Consider the following 22664-nt stretch of genomic DNA (forward strand, 5'->3'; position numbering starts at 1 on the left):
GTTTCAAGTGAAAAAAATTACTTTAACAAGATATATTTATTTTTACTTTTTGCACTCACAACTTCGACTGTTCTATATTTTCTTGCATTTTCTCTCTAACAAAATAATCAAACATAACTAATAAAAATCTTTGAATCATGTTATCCGATAGGAGCAAAGAGCCAGACCATAATTGGTTGGGTCGCCTTAGGAGAATGATTCTTTATCCAAAATAATTATACATAGTCAGAATAATAAAAATGCATGGTCGATTTATCCATGATGAACAAAGTACTAGTAGTATAATTTTATTAGACATTTTTGCATAAATAATAATTATACCTAACGGTGCCATAAATTTCTTTAATTTATACATACTCTTATATTTTGCGAAAAGGTAGTACTATCAGTTTCGGTGGCTCTATTGTCCACCTAGACTCCTCGGGACAACAATATACTCTTTTCTTTTCTTTCCTTTTCCGTCTTTTCTTCACCATAAATTCTACAGAATACATGTGTTCCCAAAAAAATTCAATCACTCCTCGTAGATGTTTTGGATGTTTTGCACAAAATGAAAACTGACTTCCAAAAAAAAAAAAAAATCACAAGCAAAAGCGAAGGAGCAGCATTTTAGAACATAATCAGAAGCAAATGGCTGATTCATATGGAACACATATACTATATGAAATTATGAATACATGAATCTAGGACCAAACCTAGAATTAAATCTGCCAACAAAGAAATATAGTACTTCCTCCGTCCCGCCATAAGCAAGCCATTTGGCACAAGATTTAAGGAATTGATATTTAAAGAGTTAAAGTAGAGAGAGTAAAGTATGAGAAAGAGAGAAGTAGAAGAGTGAAAAGAATAAAGTAGGTGGGAAAATAAAATAAGAGATGATTTTTTGAGTAAAAGGGAAATGGCTAACTTATGGGGGACATCTCAAATAGGAAAGTGAGTCGCTTATGGTGGGACGAAGGGAGTATCAGGATTTCTTGCACAGCATAGCATCAAGTTCATTTCCTGCAAGCACATAGCAACATCAACTATCAAGAGTTGAGGTGATAAGCTACCATATCATCAACCGAGGCCTCGCACATACTGATCAACTGTTTTGTTGAATAGCTCACTTCTGCACAAACAGGATAATGCATATCAAATTAGTACTATCAACTAATGACAGCAGCTTGCAAATTATAACGAGTCAAAGAAGCATGGAAACCAGGTGTAAAATCTCTCGACTGAGCTAAAGTATAGATGTTAGAAAGCTTAACAACTCTTTTCACCATTTCCGTGACAAACTATAAATATACTTATAACACATAATTCTGTAATTATAAGACAAAGAATGTAAACGATGAGAATTCTAATTGATTCCAAATGCTTACAATAGTTATTCATGGCATATTGATAGTTATAAAACATATGCTACATGCTAGTACCTTTTTTATAACATAAGCTATGGTTAGTAACACAATATGACATGAATATGATATGATAATTAATGTTATAAGCTTGAAAATCCATCATTATTTGAATTAAAGTAGAAACAAATTAGACAAAGCTTAATATCCTCTCTATAGGGATCAAGTCTGAACTGAAATTTGAAAATTATACTCAAGGAGAACTTGCTACATTTTGGAAAGCTGTAAGATGCTAAATAGATGTGGCAACAGTTTCATATCGGCTCAAGTTGAAAAGTGAAGCAGGTAGCAGCCCAAAAAAATTTGATAGCAGAATTTCTTTCTTGGCATTACCATCAAGTGAAAAGAATTAAAGAAAAGAGAGCAGGAAGTACAGTGACCACTTATAAACTAGAGAAATTTTCCATACATGATTTATTCACATTTTCATGTTGTGGTGAAAAAGGCTGCTTAATTCATACTATTACAATGTTCTTCAATTTTCATCACAAAATACAAACAAACTCTCTCACTGGTTCAGAAACATTTGTGACATAAACCACAGTTAGTCTGAAAATACACTAATGCTAGTTTTACAAGACAACAGTGTAAGTAAACTGATCCAAATATATAAAATTCTTTTAAAATGAATCATGAATTATAACAGCAAGAAGACAAGAAAACACCATATTTTCCTTATTCAAACTCTACGATTACAGATTGACTTGACTAAGAACTTTTGTATTCAGAAGAAGCATAATTTACTGCTCAATGATGTCTAGAAACTTCCTGCAGTTTTTGGATCACTACCAGAGTGCATCTAAAGAGTAACCACCAAAATGGTGAAGTGGTAATTCGATATAGCTATAATTAGAAAGTTAGTACTCCGTACTCCACAATTCATCATCAAGTTTTATGAGATCTCGCTCGCTGAAAATTAACACTCACCTTATGGGAGTTCCTGGAGAAGATAATGGATTCTTGACAACATACTCAACATACAAATTATAAATGTACTTCAAGGAGTCCCTCAGATCACCTGTTCTTGGGTGGGTGACTAGAATTATCTGCATAAAAACCAGATTGTTTCAATAAAACCATGACAATTTACAATTGTGGATTTGAAGGCAAGAGTAATTATGAAAAATGGTAAACAAACTTGTAAAAAACTGTATCCACAAAAACCTGTTTCATTTTTTCAAAACATAAAAGGAGTTCCATGTTTAGATTATGGAGTGAAATTTCAAAGTTCACTGGCATGCAGTGAGAGTATTACTTTTAAGAAACCAAAGACAATCTAATCTCCAAAACCAACTACTCTACGGGCAGATCAAACTCATATCTATAGTTTATTTGGTTGATTAGATGTTATATCATGTATACCGACATATTTTTGTTGTACTATATTTCTATCAAAACCCAGATCCTAGTCTGGCCTAGTGATGATCAATCGGATTTTACTGAAACCTACCAGTAAGTGGATTAGGAACTTACTATCATTCCATCTTCCCTCACTCAGGAAATAAATAGGATTACAAAACCCCTCCGTGTCAAAGACTCAGCAACAGTTCAAAGAAATTACACATCTTATAATGGCAACTCTACATCCAAGCAAGTGGAGTACTACATTTTACTACTTCACAATAAGTAGTTAGCACTCCATCATTCAAGAACAAAATACTAGTAGCTACTAGTGGGGCGTCATTGTAAAGCTTATCATACAACAATTAGCGCAATGATATCAAGTACCTTAATCCCAGAAGGAGTCTCCATAAAACTGAGTTTATATGTATTGGTTCGGAAGCTGTGGAAGGAACAACCTTGCCCCGGTAGCTGAGGTACCCCAAGATTCCCCTTTTCAGCACTGCCCCCAACAAGAATCCGATTTGAATACAACAACAGAAGCCCTAATCAAAAGAGCCAATTTTAAGAGAAGAGAAGCAATTTATCGAATACCTGGTGGGATCCATTTTTGCGGTTAAGGATTTGAGGGAGAAGAGGAGTCCGAACATGAGCTTTTGATCTTGTTGCGAGCCGAGAGTCTTGAGAGGTCGATTCCATTCTTTGTAGAGCAGGCACACTCCATTTCTGTTGAAAACGTACATCATGTGGCCATTGTTGCCGGAGGCAGTCGGCACCGGAGGAGATGGACTGATTTCTGTGCCGCCGAAAAACTGCATTTTCTTTGGAGATCCAACTAATATCATCCTTCTTTTCTTTTGTTCGATTGTTGTCGTAATTTTATTTTACTGGTGTTAACCCACGCGCTATGCACGATTTAGAATATTTTTGTACTATTATTTTGATATTATATTATAAATAAATAATATAAAATAAAATAAGTGACATTATCATAACATAATATTAAAAAAATATAAGAGTATATACCAAGAATATAAACAAAATATTAGGAGACTATAATATAGTTGTAAAAAGATAAAATGAAGAACTACAGAACAAATAAAACAATAATTTAAATATTAATAAAACTACACATTAGTAAATAGAATAATAATTCGTAAGTTATGAAAAAAATTAGTTCTTTTTATAAACAACCTTAAAATTACAATAATAAGAATAGCATAATAAAGAAAATAAAATAGTAAAACAAAAACCCAACAAAACACACATCATATGAGCGTTGTAGTTCTCTCCTCTGCATACTTTTAACCGAAACTATCGTTGACTCTTTACCTCAGCCTTATTTTGCTCCTTAATCTCCAAATTGATTATTTATGTATGTACACAAAAAATCTGATATTTTATGTCTTCATTTTCTTTGCCCCTTTCGTCATTTCGTTGATTTTGAGTTTTTTCTTTGCATGAAACATGTGGAAGTAATAAAGTTGGCGAAGAACGTGCAATTTAATCTTCAAAACATTATAGATAATCAGCTTCTGCGATTTCTTTATTTGAGGGAAAATAACTACTATTATTATAGCTAAGATGGAATATATTCAAACAAAACTAAAAAAAATAAAACAAACTAACATTAAGAAAATTTAAATATGAACTAAAAAGCACTCAAATAGAGAATGATCCTCAAAATAAGATTTAAAAGTGCTATTTTCTTTTCACCTTCTCTTACATGACCTTCTCACCACAGCTATACTGCCTCCGTCTCCATTAACCGTTGAAGAAGAGCTCTCATCGTTGACCGCTGGAGTTGAATCATTTGAGAAAGTATTTTTAAAATTTAACTAATGTTTGCACTGGAAAAGATAATTTCACAATGAAAGAGCATGTATTTATAGACAAAAACTAAAGGCTAATAATAATTTCTAAAATCTTTTAAATTCCACTACACATTATAGAAACAAAAATGCATTTTCTAGGTAAACAATGATAATTAAAATGAATATTCATTTATGATTTAAAAAGTCAAGAAATGCATATATTGAAAACTCCTCATAAATCGATAAATTGAGTGATTTAGCTATACTATAATCACACTATAATTAGCGGTTACATATATGTTACATTATACTATTATGAATGGTATTAACATTGATTTGACCATAGATTTGAAAAGTCATCAACTTTAATATTTTCCCTACCCCATCGGCAGTTACATATGTTTAAATTATTATTTTATTAATTGCATTTACTTTAGAGAGTCATTATTTATAAATATAAATTCATGAAAATGTTTTGTAACATTTTATAACTATCACCCAAAACTTCTAGATATTCTAAACTATGCCCAAAATTCGGCTTTTATATTAGTATAGATTACTGCCATCATTTTTTCTAAATATATCTATGGAGAGAAATTTCATAAAAAAGGGATTAAATTCGTGACTCTTTTGAAATTTAGGATTCAATTCGCTGACGGAATATGGGTTTGTGGCATGCGAATTTTTCGTAACAAGAAATTTTTGAATTTTTACTTTTTTTTTTCTTTTTTTTTCCTTATTATTTTTCTCATGATATTTACAAATTGACCAAAAATCCCTAAGGGTTCAATAAAGGAATAAAAAAAGAGACAAATAGAACAGTGAAATGATACTTGTTGAGAATATCAAGTACACACATTATTTGTACTTGAGATAGACACAAAAATTAATTCATAATCTATAGAATAAGATAAGAGAGTAAAATGATATACTGTACTATATTCGTCTCATAATAAAAGTCGCATTTTGTCATTTTAGTCTGTCCCAATAAGTGTCATATTTCACTTTTATCATAAATGGTAAGTAAGTTTCTTTTTCCACTAATTCACTTCACCTACATAACTAATATAAAAATATGAGCATCATATTCCACTAACTTTTCCGATCCACTATTTTTTACATTTATTAAAACTCGTGCTCACACAAAATGTGACTCTTATTATGAGACGGGGGAAGTAGTAAATGTAGTGAATAGTGCACACATCAAATGTGACTCTTATTATAGGACGGAAGAAATAGTAAATATAGTGTTAGTGAATAGTGAGACTCACTTTATGGTTTAATTCGTTGTAGAACCTAGTAGTATAAATTGTAAATAAATTTATTGTAATGTGCAATGGTAATGAGTTGTGGACAACTTTCCGTAAACGATATACTCAACTTTTATGAGACTGACTGAATAAAAAGTGCATAGATTATTAAGTGACGAAAGGAGTACTATTCTCTCTTATTTTACTCTTCACTTTAGCTATTTATCAGTATTCCAAAAGTGTTTAAAAAAGAAATGTACTCCTAATAAGTACTATCTTTTAAACACAATTTCACTCATGGTCAAAAGCTTCTGAGCTTTCGTTTTAAAAAGCTGCATACTTTACTATTTGATGACATTTACATTAAATTAATCAAACCAAGATGAGCTATAATCCAAATATGCACCTATGCATTTTAATATTCAGATATAAAATTATCAATTTCAAACGTTATATACGATCAACTACCACCCCATGTCTCCTCATTATGGTACTCAACTAAAATGCCTGGTTCTGTAGTTTATAAAGAAAAATGTGAACCGAATAAAAGAGGAACAAAATCGATTTATTAACCATATAAATACAGCAAACGACGGCTCAACTGCAACCAGCCAATAGAAAAGGACAAGCTAAATTTAATGAAGGAGTCCAGTTAAAAACAGCTACAACTAATCAAAGTGTCAAAGTTTTGTTCAGAGCAAAGAGAATAATATACGGACTACTTCACAACAAATGCAACTTCGACAAATAATCAAAAATATTGCGTGGGAGGGGAACCAAAGCCATACTTTAGTGTTCCCATTTCTTCAGCTCCATGCCATCAGGAGCACTTCCTTCAACCTTTTTCGCGCCAACTTCTTTCCAGTTTGTTGATAGGACCGTTCCGTTAGACTCTACCTGTTGACGAGGACCAGACAGAAAATGTCACTAGTGATCCGCATGCTATGCCATGTCGTGTTATACTCTTTAGAAAGTTAAAATTTGAGTTCTTACGAATGATTTCATCATTGCTCTTCTTGTGTCTTCATCTGCATCCTTGTATATGTCTTTGAAAAACTTGTTCAATGCTGCATCACCATCAAGCTTTTCATCCTTTTCCTGATAAAGAAAATCGGTAAGTTATGGGACTCAGACTCTTGTTATTTCATGCCTACAAAGGAATGCCAATAAACACACCTCCTTTTTTACTTGAGCTTCGAGTTTATCCCAATCTACTCGTTTCGGTTTGGATGAGGGATATGTGGGTTTCTCATTGCCTGTTATACCAAAAAGTCAGTGTATATCATGCCAGTAGTTAAGCACATTGTGTAATGAAGAAATTGGCTCGATTTTTTGGAATGCAGCACTTCCACAAAAATACATACCTGTCGGTACATTCACTTTTTGGACTACAGCAACATCCCTCCTAAATTCAAGGGATGTCCAGTGTACAGCGTCTGCCTTGGCAAGTCTGATCTCGATTTTCGTAGACATGACTTCATATTTACTCTTTGAAGGAACTATCTGTTTATCAAAGGGTATGGTGATTTTAACACAGTAGCATTAACGAAGCAAACATAGAAAGTACAAAATTTCAATAACTTTCTGCATTACATTGAGAGATAATCATAGAATTGAAGTAAAAAAGGGCTCAGAAAAGCATTATGTATTGACCTACGTAATTAGGAAGTACAGAAAATTTTTTGCACCCGACTCAATGGGGAACAGTAATATAGAAAGGAAAAATTTGTAATTGAATGTTCTAATCAGAAGAATTTATTAGCAATCAAACACCACGACAGGAGATTTTGTTCACAACTAAGATTTGTCGTACTCACACATATACCATATGTAATAACGTAAAAACAATTAAATGTGTAAATTTCATACTTGTTAGAAGGAAGTGAGGATCCAAGATACTATACCAACAGAGTTACAGAAGTGAGCAACGAGTATAGATTTAATAAATTACCTTTCCAAATAACCGAGGTTGAAAATGATATGCCTCTTCACCAGGAACCTCAATGGTAATACTAAGCTGAACATTAACAAATGATAAAGAAATATTGGTACTTCAGTACTTGTGCAGAAGTTAGTACTATCATTTAGTAAGAAACAAGAAAGCAAAAATAACAGCTTACTATTTGTTCTCCAAAGTCAACCACAACATGGTTTGCTGGTATGCCCTTTGCAAATATTGTTACGACAACTTCCTCTGGTTTTTGATAGAATTCATGCCTGCCAAACAAGAAAAACCAGAAAATGGGTACACTAATAAATCATAGAAGCTCTGCAATATCTTCCATACCCAATGAAAGAGAAGTAAGATCTGTAAAGGAATCTAACAGGGCAAATGATTCATATAAATTTTTATCATATTTCCACGCAAAGAAACTATCCAATTCAAATAAACTTCTGTGAACTTCGTCAAATCACAGTCAAATCAGCAACAAATTTACCACTCATACTGACCTGTATTTCGGCCTAGTACAAGATGCTGCCTTTTCTTGGCTGGACAATTCAACTGCTGGTGGCAAAATATTTGGAGTAACCACACCTGTTGAAGGTTTTCCAGCCAGTTGTGTAGGCAGTTCTTGAGCTTCCTCTGAAATGAAAAGAAAATTACATCTACATAAAGAACGAAATAAACTCTATGAAAAAATGTATGCTGGTGCATTTCACATACATGGCACATAAAGAACCATTCAATCACAACCTTTGACATCAACATATTGCATAAGTATGTTTAAGGCACATGCAAATTGTTATACGAACATATGCGTCACATAGCCAAACATTCAAGACATTAATTTCAAATTCATCCAAAGTAAAATAGTTCTGAATCAGAAAACCAGACAATCACGCCATATAAGACCTAAAAAAATACACTAACAAGACAAGTCTGAAGCATAGTTTAGCTATCAACTAACCTGCAATACGCTGATCACATTCTTCGATCAATTTAGTAAACCTGGAATCTCCAGGTGCCAAAGTTGCACCATGTTCCAATGCTGTCTTAGCAGTCTGGTACTCCTCAAGCTGGATGCATGCAGCGCTTTAAACAAGACACACAAAATATGGCGTAAGAAACTAAATGTCGTACTACTGTATATAAAAATAGAGTAAGTCTGTTTTCTGTTTATGACATATATTTAAAAAGGACAATGGTTAATCCAACAGAGAATAATCAAGAAGCAATGTCAAATAGTTAAGGTGGACATCATAACAAGTATATTTCGGTCAATGTGTGATCAGGAATTTAGCCTATTATTCCAAGCAAACCAGCATTATTTTTAGTTAGTTAAAACTTGCCACATAACCCAGACAGCATTTCACAGTTTATTGTGATAAAAAACTAAAATTTATGTCATGCATGGCCATATGTTACTAGTACATTGTTACTAAGAATTTTAGAATCGTACCCCTTGCGCAGATATGCTTTCGGAATTGAAGGATCCAACTCAATTGCTTTGTTTGCGTCAGCAACAGCCTCTGCTCATCAAACATATAGAGACTACAATGATAAGTATTAAAACAAGCATCTAAAATCCACAAGCAAATGAAAGTAATTATGAGACGGCATGTATTAGAATCGAGCTTTTAAAGATTTGGACACTCTAATTTTCAAAACTTCAAACAGGTTGCCATTCATGGATCTCCCCTAACAGCTATGTTTCAATCTGCAAGCGCATACAGAAAAAAAGAAGTGGCTTGAACAAACAATTGGGTCAAAATTTACACAGAATGGCAACCTGACAATTGTTCAATAATCAATTAATTTGGATCAAATATTCAAATTAATGCATGACAGAAAATCAATGAATTGGGAAAGCAAGTTAAGCCATAACACACGACCACCACAACAAGTTATATCCATTTCGCGGATAAAACCATCTCCGGTGTGCAGGAGCATTACAAGCTTACCGGTGAAGTTGTGGAGTTTGATATTAGCCTGAGCACGGTCGATGAAGAGGTCAGCGGTGCTAGGGCTCAAAGCAATCGCCTGAGAGTAAAGGTCAACGGCAAGCTCAAAATGATCATCAATGAACGCTTCTTTGGCCTTCGCCTCCAGATCCGCAGACGCCATTGATGCTCCGATTCGAGAACTCGATCACAGCGAGGGAAGTGCGTGCGTATTTTTTTGTGCTGGATAACAAGGAAAGGTGAAGACTTGAAATTGAAGTAAGACTCAAGGAACCAGATTTAGATGCACTGTTAATCAAATCTATGATTAATGATTCATTTGTTTATACTTATTCCATATTAAAGACCTACCTATACATTGGAATTTTGTTGGTAATAGGAAGCTTCCAGATATAGTTGCCTTCTCCAATCATAAATATAAGATTCCACATCCTGTTCATACATTAGTTACTACTACTATTACATATATTTAGATCACACATACTATATATTATGGATCTAAAATTAACTATACTTCTGAAATAATTTTGATTTAATATGCGCTTTATTTGTGTGTAGGAAGTAATTACCTTTTGGAAGAGGAATAGAGCATATAGTGCGAGTGCGTGTGGCAAATTTTACGTTTTATCATTACTAGTTACTGTATTTTATTTTGTTTTTTAACATTATTTGTAAAATATTTTATTTGCAGTCAAATAAATGTATCTAAATTTTTTTTAATGGCTAAAAAAATACCCTACGGTAAATCCGATTGAAATTTTAACATAATCATGTCACATCATTTTCAAATATCTAGATTTTTTTAGTGTGCATATTTTACCACACACGTAGTACTAAAATTGTCTTGTTTAAATTTGATAAAAGTTGATTTTTTTTTAAACTAGTATAACACCTGATTTAGTAATTAATATGCAAATTATATTTGCAAAAGAACGTGCATGAGAGATTCAATAAGTTTAAAAATCAGTAACGTTCAAGGACACTAAAGTTAAGAGGATCAATATTTCACTAACCTTTCATTTAGAACATCCTCATCCATGCTTTTTGGCAAGCGGAAGGCATGGAAGTGGGTCTGAACCCACTTTTATTCATTTTCTACTCTCTGCTCTTCCGTAATAGTACAACACTCACATCCATACTCTTCTGCAAGAGCATGCTCAAGAGTCCCATCAGTTAGATATTCAATTTAAATATTTCAATTACTAAAAATATTTCTACAATTTTTAAAATCATTAAAATTACCCGATACCATTACAAATTACTAGAAAATTAAAAATTGCATAATTAAAATCCTAAAAATTTAAAACTATATGATTAAAATTCTAAAAAATAAAAATTAGTACATAATTAAAATCCTAAAAATTGAGATTGAGAGAGTTGTTTGGAATAGTGTCATTTTTTTGTGTTTGAAATGGGAGTATTTATAGATGAAAGTATGAATTTTGGGATAAAAATAAAGAAAAAATAAATTTAAAGTGTGAAAAAAACAGATACTCCCTCCGTCCCAAGATAAATGACCTACTTCTTTTGGGCACGAGATTTAAGGAATGATATCTAAATAAGTTAAAGTGGAGAGAGTAAAGTATGAGAGAGGGAAAAGTAGAGGAGAGAAGAGAGAATAAAGTAGGTGGAGAATAAAGTAAGAGAGATGACTTTTTGCTAAAAATGGAAATAGGTCACTTATAGTGGGACACGCCAAAAAGGAATACAAGTCACTTATCTTGGGACGGAGGGAGTATATTTTATTAGGAAGTGAGAAAATATTTTTTTATTAAATCTGAATTTTTCAGAATTTTTAAAAATAAAATAAAAAAATGATAAACCAACGGCCAATCAGAGCATGTCACGTCGGCTGCTCGTGCTCTTGCCGTTAACACGGACGTGCTCTATGCATAGAGCAGGGTCGTGCCATCGGCAAGAGCACAGCGGCGGACAGCAGGGTGCCGTGTCGTCGGCACGGACGGCGTCCTTCCCCAATAGCACTGTTGGGAATGCTCTTACGCCACTTTTATTAAAAAAAATCTTTTAACTTCCCTAAGTTTAAAACTAAAAAACTTTTCAAATTATCCATTAAAATTGCTGTAAAATTTTAATATAATTTCAATGGTATTTTTGTGATATTTCCCAAAACTCTCATTGGTACCCCACTGATACTAGATACTCCCTCCGTCCACGATTAAGAGTTCCCTTTCAAAATGGCGCGGGTTTTAAAAAATGTTAAGAAAAGGGGGTGGAAAAAAGTTAGTGGAATAGGGGTCCCACTTGTATATATTAGTTTTAAATGATATGTGAGTAGAATGAGTTAGTTGAATGTGGGGTCTCTTTACCATTTATGGTAATTATGAACCGGGACTCTTATTCGTGGACGGACCAAAATGGAAAAACGGGACTCTTATTCGTGGACGGAGGGAGTAGATAGTATCATGTTTTTTGTCATTCATGAACCCCATTGGTACTAGTATTAAAATATTTACAAATCTATTACTACTAATCACTCACACATTCACAACTCTATCATGGTGTGTGCTTGAAGCTGAGTGAGCTTTCACGGAGGTACGCCAGCCAGTTACTATAGCTAACATTTCAAGGAACACGTTGATGCATGATTTCAACATCGGCCTCTCAACAATGGAGGACATAAGATTAGCAGGAGCCAGGTTCTTCTTACAAGTTCATGTCAACACTAATGTACTGAGCCTGTATTTGAGCAATAAAGAATAATGTTGTCCCATATTTAAGGTTATAGGAGTATTTAAAGTTATTTTAGCGAGATTAACAAACCAAAGAAAGCAAGCTGCACTTTAGACCAGTTCTAGTCAACCATCATCTAATTTTTACTTAAAATCAGTGCATCTTGACAAAATACAAGAATCATGTATCAGTTGCTTATATATATGCACCAGGATGTTATAAGAGAGACATGACAAATGAGTTTGATGGGGAAGCCCATCTAGTTTATTAACTAAATAAAATGGAGCTTTCGTCAAGACGATCACAACAATATCAATATGGAAAACGAAATGTCATGAGAGAGCTCAAACAAGAGCAGTGAAAGCAGACCAGATCAAACTCTAGCAGTTGAAGGTGCTTCATAAATAACCAATCAAGCAATAAAGCAAACTACTTTGCTGGTGTTTCACCCGATGAAACTGCTGGGGTTTCCTCTTTAGAGCTTGGAAGAACATCCTTCAAAGATCCAGTGCCAATAGCTGCCAGAGTCTGGTAAAACTCCTCAGGAAGAGGGCCAGGTCGATGCAAGGGGACATGCTTCGGAACTGGAGCATCATTCTCTATGACTTCACATTCATAATCTTCAGGTACATCCCATGGGTTCCACTCTGCAGCCAATAAAAGAATTTGTTAACTTGAAAAGTTATTGAATCAGTCAACATAGAATGAATAAATTGTTTTTTGTGCAAATATTGCTTGCTAATTGCAATTCAGATCTTCCAATTCTCAGTATTTCTTTGAGTGAAATTTAAATACGGAGTATCACTTAAAACTCATTATTTAGACTTAATTTGACATACATGGTAAAAAGTTGTCTACCGTACCCTCAAACGATATTCCCCTTAAAGTTCTCGTTATATACTTCTATCCTCATACATTACTCTTAAAATCAAACCAATTATTCGAAAAACCTTCATACATGCGATAACCTAAAACTCCTCCATTCAAACAAAAGAGTGATTTCAAATTACAATGCAAGTAGTACTTGATAAAAACAGATTGAGAACACAAAAACAATAAACTGAAACAAATATCAAGTGTGAAGCAACTAAAGGTGATATATAGAGTGGAGGATTCATAGCTATTCAAGGTTCAAGCATTGACTAAACAGCAGGTCAACTACTTATTGAAGTATATTTCACACACAAAAAACCCTTTGTGAGGTCAGAGGACCGTGCAAACAACTAAACCAGTAGCCCAGTATCACTTGTGTGGACGTCACGTCAGATATACTAGGGATCATAGCAGCTTACATGGGCAGAAAATATTCTCTACATCATAATTTGTATAATTACTCTAGTGTAGTTTTCCAAAATATTCTCAACACCATTTCTGTAAATTGATTCAAACACAACTTATCTATGTACATTCACATTTCCCTTAGAAATCCTTGGCTTGTAATCATTGATAATTCAGGAGACGAAATGGTGATATAAGGTGTGCATCTAATACCATTTCGAAGAAGATGACCATTGAAATTAATTTGCTCCAACAAAAATCTTCTTCTATGCTTATTTAAAATAATAATTGTCATCTCTCTAAAAAGTCTTACAATTGATTGAAAATATGCCTATTATGTAACTTGGAACAAGAAACTACATGCTTATTTATCTGCAATTTCCAATCATCTCACCCTTTCTTCACCCCTAAATTTGTATCAGGGATTTCAGTGGAGAGAAATAAATGTATATTTGTTGAATTAAGTCTAAGACAATGCTCGAATGCAGAATAGTATGCACACAGATTGTTCCTATACTTGACAAATCGACAAAAATGGTTCAGATCTAAACCGAATTCTAGCTTGAACATAAATGTGAAGGAATTAGGTTTTGTACTGATTTGCTATTTCTTTCCAATTTCCGCATGCAGGAAAATGCAGCAAACAATTTTTCGTCAGTTCCAAACAACAAAAAATGCTATCACCCCCAATCAAACTCTGTCAACGCCACATAAACAGAAAGCAAGAAAAGAAAATTCTTCAAATTGATGGAAAAGAATTTCCGATTCTCACCAATCAGTCTTGAGCTTCTTCAATCAGCTCCTCCACCTGTCCACAGCCGAGCTTGTTCTCTATGGTTTCCCAATCCTCCTCCTCCTGACACACCTTGAGGCGGTGGCGCGTGAAGGTCTCGACGGCCTTGCGGTACCCCTCATCTTCCGACACCGCCTTGATCTCCTCTAGGGTTTTGGAGTAGAGCCCGATCAGCACCTCACGCGCGTTCGGGACGACGTCGAGGCTGACAATCCCCGTCGTCTCCTTCACTTTCGTCATCATCATCAGCGGCCAAACTACCCGCCGGAGAAACAATTTTGCGGCGCTTCCTTTTTTCCCTGGCTTTGATTACTCAATTGAATCGATCGACACTCGCTCAGTCAGTCAGGTTAAACCATTGACAAGGAGAATATAATCTCTAGCAATAGAAATTGGGCTACAGCATATGGGTTTCAGTTGAACAATTAGAATAGGCTGCTGGGCTATATATTAAGGAAAGCCCAATTCAATTACCACTTAGGCCACTAACCACTTCACTTTTTTTTAACTCGGTTTTTCAGTTTTATCAATCAAATAAGATTAAATGCCAAAATTAGTCCTAAACATATGACCTATTTACGTTTTTTATCTTACACATTATCTTTTGAATTTTTTAGTTCCGAACATATGGAAATTTGATCATTTTGGTCATCCGTCAACATTTCCGTTAAAAACTAACGATCAACGGATTTAATCCAGATTTTGACCAAATTAGACTTTTAATTCTGAATTATTACTCCCCAATTAATTTTCTAATTATTTTAATAAATATTTATTTAAAATCAGAAATAAATAATATTTAAAAAAAATAGAATTGCTCTTTTTCTCCATTCACTGCGACTCCTCCTTCTCCGAGTGCTACAAGCCCGGCGACCACTGCAAGCTGAGTAACAATTTGGTCAAAGTGAAGAAACGATATTACGCTCTCTCTTCCAAAAAATATTTATTTTAATAATTTGGTCAAAAAATTCAAAAGATTATGTTTATGAAAAAAAACGTATGGCCTAAAAAGTGAAGAGCTACCTGATCAAAATTTTAATTCGAAATCGATGGCCATATAAGTAAAAACATTCAAAACAAGATCATTTAGAGGACAAAGTGATGCGTTTACATAAATAAATAAACTAGAGCCTAATCTCAGCTCTATAAAACATCAATTGCTGCTCTGCCTGGAAGTAGCCAAATAATTTTGATAAACCATCTGCGCGCTTAGCAAATCCACAACAGCAGACCCAACCGATTTAAACACAGTAATCTCATCCTCACTCATCCGTCCCACTTTGTCCCCCTTGATGAGCTCCACCAATCCCCCCACAATCTCATCCTTCATCATCACCAATTCCCCTGCCTCCACCGCCGCCATCTCATTATCGACGAACACTCTCCCCCTCCTCACCGCCTCCTCGTCACACTCCCTCATCGACGGCTTGAACGACCCCACCAGATCCAGATGCGCCCCCGCCTTCATCTCCGCCCCCTTCACCAGCGCCACTTCCGAATTCGTCGCACAGCTTATCACATCGCCCATCCCCACCGCCACCGTTAGACACTCATTCGCCTCAAAACACACCCCTTCAAAACCACCACTCTCTTCCTTCAATTGATCCACCAGATTTCTCGCCTTTCCAGCGCTTCGATTCCACACTATCACTCTTTTCAATTTGGATCGGACGCTTAAATGAGCCTTGATTAGGTGCGGAGCTAGGGTTCCGGCGCCGACCATGACGAGAATCTCCGCGTCCTCTCTCGATAGATTTGACGAGGCGAGGGCGGAGATGCAGGCGGTGCGGTAGAGGGTGAGGGCGGTGGCGTCCATGGAGGCGAGCGGCTGGCCGGTGAGGGAGTGGAAGAGGACGAAGATTGCGTGGACTCCCGGCAAGTTTTGGGCGGAGTTGTTGGGGTTGTGAGTGACGAGCTTGGTGCCGATGTAAGGGAGGAGCGGGGAGGTGGACCAGGAGGGCATGAGGAGGAAGGATGAATCGGGGCTGATTTGGTGGGCGTGGCGGAGGGGGGATTGGATGGCGGCCGAGAGCGGCGGGAGGCTGGATTTCAGGTGCCCGATTAGGGATTTGTGACTGATGAGGGAGTGGAGGGTGGTGGTGGAGATGAACACTGGTGGTGCTGCGACGCTGATTTGATGTAGGTTCGTCGCCGCCGCCATCGGATGAAAAGAGAAGCTTAAGCGGAAATAGTGGGTTGCGTTTAGAATCCAATACTACTCCTTGGCAAGACCATATACGCACAAGGTCGTCTCTTTGCCATTTTTTTAATAGAATTGAGTCCACATCAGTTAAATGTTGATACTAAATTTATATTTTATTTTCTAAATATATCTTATTTTTTTATAGACTAGTTTTATCATTTTTATGGTGTTCATCAAAATTAGACTAAGTCTAAATATGAAAAAATTTCAACAAATAGTAATGTTGCACTCTCTTTTATTTTTTCCTATCTCTCGCTTACTTACCCATTATACATTAAAATTGTACTAGCATTTATAATTTTGTCTATTTTTTATGGACGAAGAAAGAACATTATATTACTCCATTTTTAAAGAACATGATCACTTCTCGTATTAATTACGAGTATCACTTTATAAATGAGCTAAAACTTAACATCATTTTATTATAGTCTTAATTCCAACCACTCTAAGAGCATCAGAACGGTATTCTTTAGACCCTCACCGTGGGCAGTCTATCACGCCAAAACTAGATTTCTTCTTACAACTTACAAGTTCTTCCATGTACTCTTCTCCCGTCTCTCTGAAACTTTTACCTTCACTTTCATTAAGAAAACCCTCAGCAACCCATATTTTTACAAGTTTGGAGACATTTATATTGTGATAGATTCCCAGATATAAGAAGCACGGCCTCAAATGATGAGGCAAGTATGTATAAGCTAGGGAGAGAGAGTATACGAGATTGTCTGTTACCATAATCAGAAGCAGCAAATTTGATGTTTTCTGAAATATATTCCGACGCAGCATCAGCAAGTATTCCAGAAACCACCTCAATACAGTTTGGAACCCTCCATCTGGCAATCATCTTTCCAGCAGACACCAATTGAGAAGGACAAGGATCTCCTTTGAACATGTTTTCCCTTATCACATTCCAAGCATTATCCTCACCCATAAAACCCACCTTATGAAAATGATCAACCATCTTCATGGATATATGATTATTCGACTTCCATTATTTTCACTAGAAAAATATTAAGGTGTAGCCTCTGGAAATTGTTAAAACCATCGAGCACAATAAGATACCTCATCCCCTTCAATTTTTCTAACATCTTTTTCTGCGTATTTGATGAAAAATCGACTTTCATTGAACGCAGAAGGTTTCGAATCAATCGCGGTCGAGCATATTCGCTGGATACTGTGGCCCAAGCACGGATGTCAAAATGCTCCATGATTAATGGATCATTGTAAGCATTTCTGGCCAGAGTAGTTTTGCCCACGCCTTCCTCTCCATAAATTGAGATAAGTTCTTAGTGGCTCTTCATGTCCTTCACAAAGTCGAGAAATTATTTCGATCAACTCGTCATAGGGACCATCCATGGTTTTTGTGCCCTTCAATTCTCCAACGATCGACTCGATTTCCTTTGATACTCTTTTATATTTCCCCTGTTCAGGCTTAGATCTACACTATCCAACAGTCGATTCCAGCAATGAATCGGGCAACTGAAGCTCCATAATCCTTTCTGCCATATATGTAGCCTCACTGATGATTTCTTCCCAGAGGTCGGTTTTGTCTGGAAATTCGTCGAGAAACGTTTGCAAGAAAACAGTGTGTTTACAAAGGGATGTGATTGCGTCTCAGTTGAGGGGAAATAGAATGTTGATGATAGTTGAGGAAGATATCTATGGTTTGTGAAAGTGAAGCAACAGCAGCGTATGCCATGAGAATTAGGAGACAGATGTGAAAATGAAGAACAAAACAGGGCTGGGTGTTGAGATCTTAGCCAAATTTCAGATTTCAGACCTTATTTTAGGGACTTTTTCTCCTACTAGTATACTACTGTACTTATTCTTTTTCTTCATACTAGAATATACGACCAAACTACCCAATTCACAGAGATAGCGATAAAAAGAAGTTGTTGATCAAAACAGTAGAGCTTGTTAATGGAGTATAAAGTAAGTAAATTCCAATTTTATTTAATCAATCAACCTTGCAGCTTATCACAACATGAATACAAACCCAACCATATCTCACAGAACTCAAACAACTTCTGTGTTGGATATTATGATGTTTTCCAGAAGACTAATCCATGTTTATCTTGAATGTATCAAGAGTTTTGAAGAAGGTGTTGACAACATTATAATGAGGCTGAAGTTGCTTGAAGCTGGCGCATGAGGTAACTTACTACTCCTATAAATTAGTAGTACTATTTCAAATAATTGATGATAGAATTAATACTCGTATAGGAGTGAGTACATAGTTATTACTGCATTTGAAATCTGTGTTAATTAAGTCTAACTTTTTTGGTTACAAATTAATCCGTTTTATATATTGTTGTCAAGATAAATGATAAGTGATGGTTAATGTCCAATATTATCGATAAACTGATAACTAAAATTTTTATTTAATTACTTCGATTATAATTGAATCGACCCATAAATGATCATAATTAGACAAAGGGGAGCATCGCATGTAATCGGTTACAACTTCATGACCAGCAGGCAGCAGCATAGTTGTCAGCTAGTGGCAATTTGAAGAAGGCCGGAAAAAGAGGTAATAATATATTGAAATTCACGGTGTGTTTAAAAAACAAACACATGGTCTACATCTCTCCACCCACTCGTTGTCTCTGGCTCTCCCCTTTAAAGTAGAACACTCCCCTCCACCACCACGTACTACCCAAACCCTCCTCCAAAATCCACCTTCTATGGCGGCCGGGATTTCCTTCTCCACCACTCCACGACCCATCCTCGCCCCCAGGCCCGCTCTACAGATTCTTCCCCCATCTCTCCACAGGATTTTGAGGAGGCCTAATCTCACGCTTTGTTTCGTACTCGAGGATGAGAAATTGAGGGGAATTCGAGAAGCGGAAGATGAGAGCGGGGGAGTTGAGAGGGCGATTTTGCTGGCGGAGAGCGTGGCAGAGAAGGTGGCGGAGAAGGTGGCCAGGAAGAAATCGGAGCGGTTCACGTATTTGATGGCGGCTGTAATGTCGAGCTTCGGGATTACTTCCATGGCTATCGTAGCTGTTTATTACAGATTCGCTTGGCACATGGAGGTTACTTACTTAGTTAGTCAGTTAAGTTGCATCGCTTTTTTCCCATCTCAATTTGATGTGAGCAATTTGTGGCGCAGGGTGGGGAGATACCTTATACAGAAATGTTTGGTACATTTGCTCTCTCCGTTGGCGCTGCTGTAAGTCCATCGATTCACTAAAATTACACTATTTATTTGCATTTCCTTGTGTTTGAATGACTTTGTGTGCAGGTGGGAATGGAGTTCTGGGCTAGATGGGCACACAAAGCACTTTGGCACGCTTCGTTATGGCATATGCACGAGGTTCGTAGCATAGGGAATACTATATTTCAATCGTAATTCTACCTTAATCCATGGACATTTGATTCTGACAGTCGCATCATAAACCAAGAGAGGGACCGTTCGAGCTTAACGACGTTTTTGCGATAGTTAATGCGGTTCCGGCCATTGCACTTCTCTCATATGGTTTCTTCCATACAGGCCTCATTCCCGGCCTCTGCTTCGGCGCAGTCAGTGTCCTACTCTCCATTTTCAACTTAGATAGCACTCCTATTTAGTAATGTTGAGTATATTTGAGTGATGCAGGGCTTAGGAATCACGGTATTCGGCATCGCCTATATGTTCGTCCACGACGGCCTCGTGCACCGTAGATTCCCGGTGGGGCCCATCGCCGAGGTCCCCTATTTTAGAAAAGTGGCTTCGGCTCACCAGGTGAGCATTGATTGCAAACACATAAAAACTCATTTGTAATTGAATACTAGTATAATGGATTGATTTTGCTGTCTTGGAATTCAGCTTCATCACACAGACAAGTTCAACGGCGTTCCATATGGGCTCTTCCTCGGACCTAAGGTAATGAATTATTTTTATTAGTAATACGTTTTAAGTTGTTGGATTCAATTGTCTGATTGAGGTCTTTATGCAGGAACTTGAAGAAGTAGGAGGGCTACCAGAGTTGGAGGAAGAAATTAATAGAAGAATCAAACTGTCCAAGAAAACCAGATGAATCATTCTTTTTCTTCTTTTTTGTTTTTCTTCTTTGTAGAGAAGAAGTCGGCATATTTTTGCTGCAAATGAAATGAACGATTTTTTTTACTTCATATTGCGTTTGTGAAATTGCACATAGATAGCAATAGTTTTTGTGAGACGAAATGACCTGTTTTCTTTCGAAAGAGTAGCTGGCAATTTTGGCCTTGTGTTTTCTGGCAATGGTTCCAAACATTTTACTTATATGGGATTGTCGTTGCATGTGCCACTTGGTTATTTTTTTCTTGTGAACTTCATTAATTCATCCCATGTATCACTTGTCCTCTTCTCTAAAAGTACCTTTATTTGTTCCTTTTCATTAAAATTTAGTTTTGGAGTTCAAATCCATTTTTTGAGTGGTTCCCTTCTCCACGTATAGTTGACTCATAGAAACCATAAAAGAATATGGCTTAGAGCAAATTACATATCCACAAAGAAACACGTGTCAAATTAAATTTGACACTAACAACTTCTTACTTAATTTTACACAGGGCCAAAGAGTCAAAACTTTATAAAGTTGTACTACTGTCTTTAATTGCATTTTGTAGGTTGTATTGCTTCATTCTCTGAAAATTTGTTATTTTTTTTTTTGGTCCGTCCCTAGAATTTTATCATCTTTCATTTTTATCATTTTTGGTAGTAGACCTCATATTCCACTAACTTATTCTCACTCACATTTTATTATAAAATTAATATATACAAGTAGGACTTACATATCACTAACTTTTTCAACTCACTTTCTATTACATTTCTTAAAACTCGTGTCCAGTTAAATAGTGATAAATTATGGAGGACCGAGGGAGTACTAATAAGGCGTACAGTAATATCATCCGTCTACGGGTCTAATTTTTTAAAAAAAAGTGAATGCAATCTTCTTCGTTCATTTTTTAAAATTTTAGCTTTGTACATAGTTTACTATTTAATTTTATTATCAGCAATGTGGGGTATGCGGCCAAGATCCTACACAATGAAAAAAGCCAAAAAATAACAAATTATAGTATGTATGTCGTAAATTTTAATGTGATATATATATTTTTTCACGACTCAAATAATTCCACGCAACTAAATTTGGGCCTTAAACTGACTAGTCAATTTCATTGGTTTGGAAAGAAATGAGAATCTACCGATACTGATATAGGGGTGCGTTATATTGCTAACTCTGTTAACTTATTAATATAGTGTATTAAAAATGTCAACAATATGACATCAAAATGTCAACACAAATATCAACATATTATATTGAAGTTCAATAAAATTATGTGTTGACATTTTAATGTTATCGTGTTTACATTTTTAATACACTGCGATGAGTTAGCAAGTTAGCAACTTAAAAAAGTTAAAAAAGTTAATAATTGATCGCCTACTAATAGATACATTCCGTGAATAAATTTACTTAGTTCTCTAACTCTAGTTTTTATCCAATTTGGGAAAATTAAATTACGTATGGAGATCAACTCACTTGGATGATAATTGTAGAAAATTAACATCTAAGTTTGGTATATGTATCCAAGATGATGAAACGTGTCATATATTCATAATATGGCGACGCATGTAGGGCTTTCGTTCATTCCTACTAGTAAGATTATTTTGTATATTCTGGCAGTATGGTTTGATTAATTAAATAAGATTGATTTTATAATATTATTGAGTTAGGTGAATAGAAATCGATATTTAATTTCGGAATAATGCCATTAGAATTAGTCTTGCTTTATGCATATTAGTATTATTTTTTGAGTGAACTACAAAAATAGTTCCTGGACTATGCGTTTATCTCGCCAATGAACTCTGGACTTTAAAAATATCCCCAGACAACCCTGGACTAAGCGTTTATCACGAAAATGATCATTTTCACTGTTTCGTGATGAAAGTACCCTTAGGGGGTTTTGGGAGGTTTGGGCAATTTGATCTTTTTACATTTTAAATCTGATATTATTTCAGTTATGTACTAAATC

At 35.5% G+C, this 22664-nt stretch overlaps 4 protein-coding genes and 1 pseudogene across 5 annotated transcripts; 1 reads left to right on the forward strand and 4 right to left on the reverse strand.

Moving 5' to 3' along the window:
* Window positions 1–581: 581 nt before the first annotated feature.
* On the reverse strand, window positions 582–3589 carry LOC125207511 (trafficking protein particle complex subunit 1-like). Of its 2 annotated transcripts, XM_048106887.1 has the most exons (5): window positions 3339–3589; window positions 3132–3246; window positions 2331–2449; window positions 1082–1111; window positions 582–1002 (listed from the first exon to the last, which is right to left on the reverse strand). In XM_048106887.1, the coding sequence occupies exons 1-5, from the start codon at window positions 3587–3589 to the stop codon at window positions 996–998; spliced, it is 522 nt and encodes a 173-aa protein (XP_047962844.1). In that variant the 3' UTR covers window positions 582–995. The 2 variants fall into 2 exon arrangements, with proteins under 2 accessions (XP_047962844.1, XP_047962843.1); XM_048106886.1 differs by having other exon boundaries at window positions 582–1111.
* A 2763-nt stretch (window positions 3590–6352) lies between these two features.
* On the reverse strand, window positions 6353–10026 carry LOC125204304 (protein SGT1 homolog). The gene is made up of 10 exons (XM_048102908.1): window positions 9712–10026; window positions 9210–9279; window positions 8718–8842; window positions 8260–8392; window positions 7929–8025; window positions 7760–7825; window positions 7173–7311; window positions 6985–7064; window positions 6802–6906; window positions 6353–6705 (listed from the first exon to the last, which is right to left on the reverse strand). Exons 1-10 carry the CDS (start codon window positions 9872–9874, stop codon window positions 6598–6600), a joined length of 1086 nt encoding a protein of 361 aa, XP_047958865.1. The 5' UTR covers window positions 9875–10026; the 3' UTR covers window positions 6353–6597.
* Window positions 10027–12623: 2597 nt separating this feature from the next.
* On the reverse strand, window positions 12624–15071 carry LOC125206383 (annotated as a pseudogene).
* A 458-nt stretch (window positions 15072–15529) lies between these two features.
* Window positions 15530–16683, reverse strand: LOC125208277 (protein SAR DEFICIENT 4-like). Its single transcript, XM_048107859.1, has one exon. The coding sequence runs from the start codon at window positions 16632–16634 to the stop codon at window positions 15627–15629; it is 1008 nt and encodes a 335-aa protein (XP_047963816.1). The 5' UTR covers window positions 16635–16683; the 3' UTR covers window positions 15530–15626.
* Window positions 16684–19240: 2557 nt separating this feature from the next.
* LOC125203872 (beta-carotene hydroxylase 2, chloroplastic-like) lies at window positions 19241–20786 on the forward strand. Its single transcript, XM_048102375.1, has 7 exons — window positions 19241–19708; window positions 19786–19845; window positions 19918–19989; window positions 20061–20195; window positions 20272–20397; window positions 20482–20538; window positions 20612–20786. The coding sequence occupies exons 1-7, from the start codon at window positions 19358–19360 to the stop codon at window positions 20690–20692; spliced, it is 882 nt and encodes a 293-aa protein (XP_047958332.1). The 5' UTR covers window positions 19241–19357; the 3' UTR covers window positions 20693–20786.
* The last annotated feature ends 1878 nt before the right edge of the window (window positions 20787–22664 follow it).

This window comes from Salvia hispanica, chromosome 2 (assembly GCF_023119035.1).
Source record: "Salvia hispanica cultivar TCC Black 2014 chromosome 2, UniMelb_Shisp_WGS_1.0, whole genome shotgun sequence".
NCBI lineage: Eukaryota > Viridiplantae > Streptophyta > Magnoliopsida > Lamiales > Lamiaceae > Salvia > Salvia hispanica.